At 47.1% G+C, this 9,436-nt stretch overlaps 2 protein-coding genes across 2 annotated transcripts in view; one reads left to right on the plus strand and one right to left on the minus strand.

The window, feature by feature from the left end:
- Nucleotides 1-2,673: 2,673 nt before the first annotated feature.
- On the minus strand, nucleotides 2,674-3,721 carry LOC108553745 (cAMP-dependent protein kinase catalytic subunit). Its single transcript, XM_017908770.1, has one exon. It carries the CDS (start codon nucleotides 3,719-3,721, stop codon nucleotides 2,678-2,680), a length of 1,044 nt encoding a protein of 347 aa, XP_017764259.1. The 3' UTR covers nucleotides 2,674-2,677.
- A 1,169-nt stretch (nucleotides 3,722-4,890) lies between these two features.
- sev (receptor protein-tyrosine kinase sevenless) overlaps nucleotides 4,891-9,436 on the plus strand; it is a 9,572-nt gene continuing 5,026 nt past the window's right edge. The window contains exons 1-9 of the mRNA XM_017908769.1: nucleotides 4,891-5,159; nucleotides 5,258-5,754; nucleotides 5,859-6,142; nucleotides 6,215-6,571; nucleotides 6,667-6,970; nucleotides 7,057-7,380; nucleotides 7,460-8,061; nucleotides 8,148-8,786; nucleotides 8,864-9,436. Of these exons, the coding sequence (XP_017764258.1) occupies nucleotides 4,910-5,159; nucleotides 5,258-5,754; nucleotides 5,859-6,142; nucleotides 6,215-6,571; nucleotides 6,667-6,970; nucleotides 7,057-7,380; nucleotides 7,460-8,061; nucleotides 8,148-8,786; nucleotides 8,864-9,436 (3,830 nt within the window). The 5' untranslated portion in view covers nucleotides 4,891-4,909. The remainder of the gene's footprint in view (nucleotides 5,160-5,257; nucleotides 5,755-5,858; nucleotides 6,143-6,214; nucleotides 6,572-6,666; nucleotides 6,971-7,056; nucleotides 7,381-7,459; nucleotides 8,062-8,147; nucleotides 8,787-8,863) is intronic.

The following is a 9,436-nucleotide window of genomic DNA, read 5'->3' on the forward strand; positions in this document are numbered from 1 at the left end:
GAGTGGAAGGAAAGCTGCGTTTCGTGCGAACTAATTGAAAACCGGGGGATCGAGCTTGATATGGGCTCGAAGCAATGAAACGTCACGCGGAAAATGATTAATTAAGACGTTAAAAATTATCGTCGTCTAGGGTCGTTAGAGTGGCCGTTGCCAAGATAAATGATCGTTCGACGCTTCTTCTTGCGCCCGTCTTCGATCTCTTCCTTCGCATCTCTTCTTTCCCTTTCTCTCGGTTCACGATACCGATAAGACCGGCGTATTTTTAACTCGCCGTTCGTCCAAATATCCCTCGAAACCCATGTCTCGTTCCGCGTTCGATAGGTCGATTCCTCGCGATCCCGTTCGGACAGCTACAGATGTCGCGTGTGCTACGTGCTCGGATCGCGTTGAAGTTGTAAAATCGAACTGCTGCTAAATATTTATTAATAACTTATTTATCTAGTGCCGGAGGTCCCTTTCCTTCTAGACTTTTCAGATCAGTTGACCTATGTGATACCCTCGAATACCACCGTACTCCTATACGTATGTACGTAATAATTATTGAGCGCGAAACGAGATTTAATCGGAGTTTCGAACGACTCTTTCTGTTTCTAGATCCTGCAATTTAACTCGATTAAGCTCCGTCGATGTTGTAAATTATTTCCAGAGGTTCGACATTGTTCTCGATTAAGTCTGCTCTACATTTACGAGCAGGAAAAATGGAAAAAGAATAAAATTCCACGCGCTCCCTTTATCATCGTGGAGCAACGATTTCACGCGTAGTATCGCGAAAGACGATTCGTTTCGCGGCTTGGAACTCGCGGTTAACGCAGGTGCACCGTTAATCCCGGCGAATTAAGCTTTCCATGGCGAGCTTATTATTCTAAAATGTCGAGAGGGGTACCATTTATGTGCGGCGCCTCTCCAACGCGGCAGAGTGTCGATCAGCCTGACAATTGGTAAATGGCTCTCTTGTATCTCGGGATACGATGTTGAAATAGCGATTTTACTAGGCGCAACTGTACGCACGGACGATGTAGTGCTACCGTAACAAGAACACTCGTGACGAGCCACTCGATCCTCATCCAGGACGAGATTAAACGTCAATTATCGCCTGTTTGGAACAGGAAGCACCGATGGACGGAATGTGGAAGGGATACGGATGGAATATACAAATTCGTCCGGTGGAAGACCAGTCGAGCGACACTTGAGGAACGAGAAACGAGTTACAGACGACGTCGACGATCGAAAACTTCCTCGGTCTAGACAGAACTATCACAAACTCGAGATCATCCCGCACGCCACGTCGCTCTTGTGTATTTACGTTTCGCCAAGTACGCTTTCTTTCGAGACGCTCTCGAAGCGGAGATCAGCTTGCAAGCTCTCTCTTCGCTCGCGAGGTTCGTTTGGCTACCGACGAATTTGCTTTCGTTTATCTCGAGGCGATCTACGTTGCCTTCGCAGGCGAAGGTTTCTTCAGAGATGCAACGACGAATCGATAGCAATGTCGATTTATTATTAAGATTACTACAGAACGGGTTAATAACCAAGTCAAAGCAATAACGCAATTTTCTGAACGATAACATTACTGATCTTGCGGCGCGTTTATCAGCAAGGGGAAAAAGGCTAGGTCCGGAGGACGTATCAGTCGCCTGAGCGAAAAAGTATAATTGCGAATGATCGCGATTTCCATCGCAAACAAGCACACGCGTTCGCGGTTTCTTCCTACTCTTCCTCGTCTTCTATTTCTCCCTCTTCTTCGTCTTCTTTTTCTTCTTTCTCTCCTTCGACTGGCTTGTTGTCGCCGACAAATGCCCACATCCTCTCATGCAGAAAGTTAATGCGTTAAACTTCGGTTCGCAAATCCATGCTCGGCACGAAGCGACCAGCCGTCTTATGAACGTGGGCGTTACTTGAGGCACGTGCCTCGTACGTCCATCTTTCCAATACGGCTTCGCCACACAGACGTTCCAGTTACTTCAATGCCAAAATGACGCAACGTGCCTCGCTTCTTATCGCGATTCATCCGCTCGATTCGACGTTTTGCTTTTAAATTTCCGAATAAACCAGCAAGCTTTATCAAAGTTCGCGCGGATACGTTCACGCGCTGGATACCGTCACGAGACGAGACGAGAACCGTGTTCTTAACATCTGATTAACCGATTGAACTAATGTTTACGAACTGGTTGAACTGTAACGCCACTTGTCCAACCAGAACCTAACGTCCAGCGAACATCGTGTAACGCGAACGTTTTGCGTTTGTTTCAGTGCACAAAGGGCTGTGGAGCGTGGCAACGAGCACTCGACACGAGCTGTCAAGCCGTCTGCGTTAGTATACTAAAACAGTATTCTATGCTATTTCTAATTCCAGCGTTAAACGGTTTCCTTTCACCTTTATCAGCCCATCGGGCGTAACATTTGTTTAGCCTAACGTCGATTCTATTGTTTGTAGAATGGAACGCAAGAATTGCTACCACCGAAAGAATTGTACTGCGTTCTGGGTTGTCACGACGCGCTGAATCGTTACTTTCAGCAACTGAAAGGTAATATGCACTTCGCTCGCGGCAGTGAACGCTCTTTCGAGACCTTTCGCGTAACGTGCTTCCCCCGTTCTCTACGAATACCTACGGCTCTTTGCGATACCTCCGAAGATATGCTTCGACGTCGAATTACGGTGTTCCGTGGTCGGTTTGGTCGGTTAAAAGTTCGCGAATTCTTTAGCGTAACGATCCGTCGCGCCTATCTTCAGCGGCTCTTCCTCGTAGTAGTCGAAATTGCTAGTGTCCTCTGGCGACGAGCAATTCGGTATGAAACTGGGTTGAATTTTCTGGTGATATATCTGGTTCCAATCCGTGGTCTGAAACCACTTGTGTCCTTTGATGTCCATGCTACCACCCTTCAGATTCCCATACCGTCTGGTGAGATCTACTTGCAGTATGTTCTTCAGGATATCCCTCAACTCCTCGCCAAAGTGATGGGCAAACTTGTATTTACCAGCGACGATCTTCTCGTATATCTTCATCGGGTCGCGCGAATAAAATGGCGGGTACCCAGCGTTCATCTCGTAGATCAGCACTCCGAAGCTCCACCAGTCGACGGATTTGCCGTAGCCCTTGGACAGGATCACTTCCGGTGCCAGGTATTCCGGGGTACCGCACAGGGTCCAAGTCCTGCCGTCGATCATCTTGCAGAATCCAAAGTCAGTTACTCTGATGTAACCGGTGTTTTGAATTAAAATGTTCTCCGGCTTCAGGTCTCTGTAAACCAGACTGCAGTGATGAAGGTATTCCAAGGCAAGAGCGACCTGGGCCGCGTAGAATCGCGCCAGGGACTCGTCGAACTTTCCCATTCGTCTGAGATGCGTGAACATTTCGCCACCGTTGATAAAAGGCAGCACCATGTACACGTACGAATTGTCTTTGAAACAGAACTCCATGTAGACGATGAACGGGAACCTGATGCACTGCAGTATCCTTTTCTCGTTGTACGTATGCTCCACCTGTTTCATCTTCACTACCTTCGCTTTCTCCAAGATCTTCATGGCGTAGAACGCGGAGGTCGGTTTGTACTTGACGAGTATGACCCGTCCGAATGCACCGGTCCCGATGGTCCGGAATCGTTCGAAATCGTTCAAAGTGACGTTGTCGGATTTGTTAACCTTCCATCTCTCGTAGAACGTAGCCTTCAGCTCGTCCAGGATCTTTTTATACTCCGTAAATGCTCGTTGTCGTTCCAGATTCATCGCGCGTTACTCGAGGAGGCGGTTCGCTATTAAGAGTTATTCCCCGAGTCGTACACGAAAACGCTGTGACAGGCAGCTTTCATTGTAAATTACGCGGTTATGGCAGGATGACGTTCGCGAGTGGAGGAAACCTTTTGGCAACGTTGTCGTCGCGATCGACTTTTGTCGACGTTCACGCGTGATCCTCATAACCAAATGATATCCCGATCTGCACGCCACTCCTACTGATATCCACGCGTGTCCACTATCAGCGGAAATAGGTATTCCATCGGCACCGGCGTTAGTCGCGGACTCGTTGACCGCCACTTCCCTGCGTCTCGAATGGAAAGGAATAGACATCGAAAGACGCGACGGAGGCATATCGTACTTAGTTCAATGGAGGTACGAGGAGCTGGCCGAGACCTGGCAATATTGTAGAAATCAATCGTGGGGAGAAGACGATCAGATCTTGGTGGAAAATTTGCAGCCTTACACAAAGTACAGGGTAAGTGTGTCTCTCTCTGAACTCTATTATTCCATATTTTCTCGTGTAAATTTTATGCTTTTGCCGTTGAATTGCAGTTTCGCGTAGCGTTACGGTTAAAATCGTCCCAACACAATCCCGAGATCGTCTCCGCTCCGAGCGTATCATATCGTTACTTCTTTTGCGATTATTTATTCCGTAATATTTATCTCTGTCTCGTGCGAAACGCAGATCGTCCTACACGAATACGCGTTTCAATGCTCGCGGCTATTTTTTCTCTAAGCCTATCGTCGCTATTTATCAGCATCCGTCGACGTCTACGTCGATGCAAAGCCGATTGCGCTTTTCTCTTCTTTCTAACAGTTGTAGCAGACAGCACTGTGCGAAATAGCAACTGGTTCTACAAGACTGCCCACCCTTCCCCAGAAATAATGTGCATTGATAGGTAAAAAAGGATGAGAACGGAACAAGCATGTTTGGGACAAATGCACGCTTTCTTTCATTTTTGACATCGTTTCGAACGGTGGTTCTGCTCGATTGACATTAACATTGGGTTTAATTAAAAAAATCCGCTTTGAGAAACTAAAAGCTTGTTACAATTGCTTGGAATAATCGATACCTCACCTTACGCGAACCTTTATTAACCGATCGAGTTACTCTTCATCCCGTTAACATCAGCTTCTTAACTTGTAAGAACCAGATCTCTCACGAAATACGTTTCTGGCATGGCGTTTCTTCTCCTATTCGCATACCGAATACCCAGCGAGGGATCGAAAGGGACAGACACGCCGACAGTCCGATTAATACGCTTTACGATCCATCGACAGGACATACCAGCCTCGGAAAACACGGATCACTACATGTTCCAAAATCTCGAGCCGAACAAGAATTATTCCATTAGCGTGACCATGAGAAACGGAGTTGGAGAGGGACCTCCTGCGGTAACTTACGTCATGACAACTCCAGAACCGGCTGGTATGTTCCATCGTTGCACGAATTAAAGTTTCGACGAGCTTTCGAAAATACCGTGTCCAGGGAAAACGCGAGGGCTAACACGATTCGTGATATTGCAGTGAAAGACACGCAACAACCAATTTTAATTCTCGGAGGGCAGCATGTAGTTATGAAGCAGGACGCGGACATGTTGGACGATCCCAGCGTGGTTTACGAGAACACGAGCACTATCCGAGGAGTCGCGATCCACGTGGCTTCGGCGCAGCTCTTCATTTCCGATTCCTTGGGATACGTGTACAGAACGTCCATCACGAAACGAACGAAGCCCACGGTGATACTCAGTCCCAGCCAGGCAAACTTCAAGCCTCTCAGCTTATCGGTCGATTGGCTGAACCTTCATCTGTACATTCTGGGCGAGGTGAAACGCGCGACAACGGTTTGGCAGATAGCTAGATGTAATCTGGATGGAAGAGGCCTGACTGTGGCCGTGGCTGGTCTGTTAACACGACCCACGCACATCGAGGTGGACCCGTACAATGGTTACTTATTCTGGGTCACCAGGGGCGGTTTATACCGATTGGATCTGGCTGACATAAGTAACGGAGTGAAACACGTGGTACGTTTCGCGCGTGATACACACGAAAGACCGGTTCTAATTCCACGATAGTCTATATCGTACTCCATTCGTAAATGACTGTGGCTCGATTGTTTCAGATTCAGCCATATTTAATTTTAGAGGACGTGAATTTGGGAGCGTTCACCGTCGATCACACGAACTTCCGTCTGTTAGTTCCCCATCACATACAAAACACCGTGATATCCGTCTCCCTGGATGGTCGCGAGGTCCTGAACCTCCGTGCCAACACGCAGCAGCCGAAATTCAAAAACGTGGTCTCCCTGGCTATGGCGAACGGTTTGTTTTATTGGACGAACGGGGAGGAAGTATTGATAGAGGGATACCATTCGGGACAGAACAGATACTTCCACAATGCTTACCCCGATAGGTGGGAATGTTCATTCTTACTCGATCAGAGTGGATGTCGATACAGATGCTTCAATGAAAGAGTCCCTTTTAGGTCGAACGGTTCATTCGTCAGTGTCAATGTACTTATGGACGCGAGCCAGCCCGTTCCTGTCCCCGTGAATCCTCCTACGGGCGTGCAAGCTGTCCTGGGGGTGGAGAGAGCGAAAGTTTCTTGGCAGGCGCCTCATCTGTTGGGCGGTCAGGGCAAAGGCGCCTGGCAGAATTGGTCCTACGAACTGGAGATTAAAGACGAGTCTACCGGGGAAACGATTCATCAGAAAGACATATCCAGCTCGTCTCATACCGTGCACGATCTTCGGGAGAAGTCAGAGTACTCGATCAAGGCTGCAGCTTACACTAGCGCTGGCAGGGGACCTTGGTCCACCGAGTTCAGAGGTCGAACATTGAGGTAAATTACGATCTAAAATACTGGCTCGATCGTGGTTCGTAAGAGGAACATCTTCGAGTGTTACCGAGTTGTCAAATTCTCTATTCACTCTTTAGAGACGGATCACATGCGTTCATCTTGTGGTCCGCGAACGAAGGTCTTCTAAGAAGCGACGTGACCGGAGAGAATATCGATACCCTGATCTACAAAGCGAGCTTGAAGGAAACCGAGGTTGACTATCACATCGTCGACGTCAGCTGGTACAAGGACATTCTGTACATCGTAGGAAACAATTCTGCACTCTATCGGTACAATATTACGAGTCATCAAAAGTCCAAGATGAACATTCACTCTGTCGGGAGCGTGGCCGTCGATTGGATATCGAAGAAATTGTACTGGGCTAATCCAAAGCAACAGATTGTAAATAAAACGAGCTTTTCTAATTGATCTCAATACCAGGAATATTTCAAACTATAACGATACGTATTCTCGTATTTTCTTCTCAGATAACAAGAGCAAATTTAAACGGATCTCATCAAGAACCAATGTCGATCCTGGCCATCGTTAAGGAATTAATGATCGATTCTTTGGAGGCATATCTGTATTGGTCGACGGGTCACGCCGTTGAGGTAGCCCGTTTAAACGGACAGGACAGGAGATACTACCACTCGGATGAAATATTCAATGGGAAACAAGTGATGGGGTTAACGTTGGACACGGAGAACAGGTTCGTCTATTGGATCGTTCGGAGCTACGAGAGCGGATCCATCGTCTATCGGGCTCCGACGTCTGAAAGGATTCCGATGAGTCGCAAAATCGTGCCAGAGAAGGTTTTTATAGTCATCTAATTTTCTTGTCGATTTTGCTCGAAAGGAGTATAATAATTACTTTGTAAACTCATCTTCCAAGGTCTCCGCTCTGCAACACCCAAACATGCAAGGTCCTTTGTGCTACTTCTCAGAACATCTTCTATGGCTTCAAGACGACCGAAACGCGGTGATAGGAGATCTGTCTGGCCAGAACACAGCCATAATAAATGGCATCACTTTGTCGGGCCTGCACATGGTGGCTGTCATGGATCCGGCGCTTCATCAATACCCAAAGAATCTCACGTCGGAAACCGTGGCGGTACTACCGAATGACGTCAATTATACCAGTATTAGGGTGGAAGGAACGTGGAGGAACTTCAACATATCCTGGGATCCTGTCGAGAATATCAATTACGGAACTGTGTTCTACGAAGTGAAGTTCGCGGATTACATCAACACCAATTCGAACCCGGAGATAACGACGGAAACTTCGATGCCTTATAATAATTCCGAGCAGATTTTGCCTTATTCGATCCTGGAGGTGACAGTAAAGGCGTTCACGTATTGGGAAACGGCGCACCATACGAGGAAAATATTGAGATCGCCACAGAGTGTTCCGAGCCAGCCAATGAATCCCAGAGCGTTTATAGAGTTCCATAAAGAGCCTCTGAACGAGAACGTCGACATATTCGCGATATTTAGGTAAATACAGATAAACGTACCGATATTTGTATCGATAAAAGTTCAAATTTACGTACTTCGAACGATTTCCTTACGTTTCCTTGCAGATGGGACCAACCGGACTTCGCGAACGGTCTCATCACCGGATACACGGTCCAGTGCTGGTTCAAGGAGAATAACGTGGACATCCAGATTTGCGATCAGTCCATCATCCCATCCACGTTGCTAGAGCACACCGTTCAAGACCTCTTGTCGAACACCACGTACTATTTCCAAGTTCGTGCTCACACGGAGATCGGTGCTGGACCGTACACCGACGTGATCAACATCTCCACGATATACGAGAATCCGGTGCCACAATTGCTGGTCGCCACGATGGACGCTGTTAGGAGATCCGATTTAGATCAGGAGGTGAACTATACCATTACGAGGCACATTGCGGTGGAAGTGACGTACCTGGCAGCGGAAAGCAAAATTTATTGGATCAACGAAATGCAGAAGCTGGTGACGTCGGATCTGAACGGAGCAAACGCTACAAAAATTTTGACACTGAACAACAGCGCGCTTAGCATAACCATCGACTGGGTCGCGAGACATCTTTATTGGTCCGAGTCGAGTTACAGAGAAAGCGGTGGACGCATCATGAAATTAGACTTGACCATGTGGCAGGCTGGAATTCTCAAGTACGAAATGATTGTCACGGCCAGCAGACGAATCGTGAATCTCGATATATTACCGTCCACGGGGTAGCTAATCTTTGTTATGGAATTTTTGAAACACGTATTTCGAGTTTATAATTTGTTATAGATTTAATTTGTTGCAGGTCACTGTATTGGATAGAACTGACCAAGAAAGACAGCGGGGTAATAATGCAATCGAATTTAGACGGGAGAGCTATTCAACCGTTCTTCAATCACATGGATGATTGCTCCTGCCCGTATAGGCCATCAGTGATACCCGTGATGACAATCGACAGTACCAATTTTCAGAAACCAGTCATGTACTGGGTCTCTCTGGAAGGGCACTTGAATATCGCCGATATCGATGGCTGTGCATGCAGTTTGATAGTAAACGCGGGTTTCAATAAAGGATTACCGCCAACATCGCTGACCGCTGATAAAATGAACATTTATTGGTCCAACATCGCGGAGGATCAGATTTACTTTGTAAATAAAAAGTATCCCGATGACGAGGAGATCAAGCACTTCTATTTACCATCCGTACGAAGTATTAAAGCTCTTGGAAAATCCTTGCAAACCTATCCGATCACGAACTGTTTGATCCCTCATCAAGTATCCTACAACGTGGAGGAAGTGAGAAAAACGGCGAACAGTATTACCGTGAGACTTCCTCAACCTGTTCCTCAATTCAGTTGCGAAGGATACAGCCTACCTAC

This window comes from Eufriesea mexicana, unplaced genomic scaffold (assembly GCF_001483705.2).
Source record: "Eufriesea mexicana isolate 0111107269 unplaced genomic scaffold, ASM148370v2 scaffold12712, whole genome shotgun sequence".
Lineage (NCBI taxonomy): Eukaryota > Metazoa > Arthropoda > Insecta > Hymenoptera > Apidae > Eufriesea > Eufriesea mexicana.

Excerpts from the sequence above, each read along its gene's own strand:
- LOC108553745 (XM_017908770.1), bottom strand. The coding sequence starts at position 3,721 with ATGAATCTGGAACGACAACGAGCATTTACGGAGTATAAAAAGATCCTG.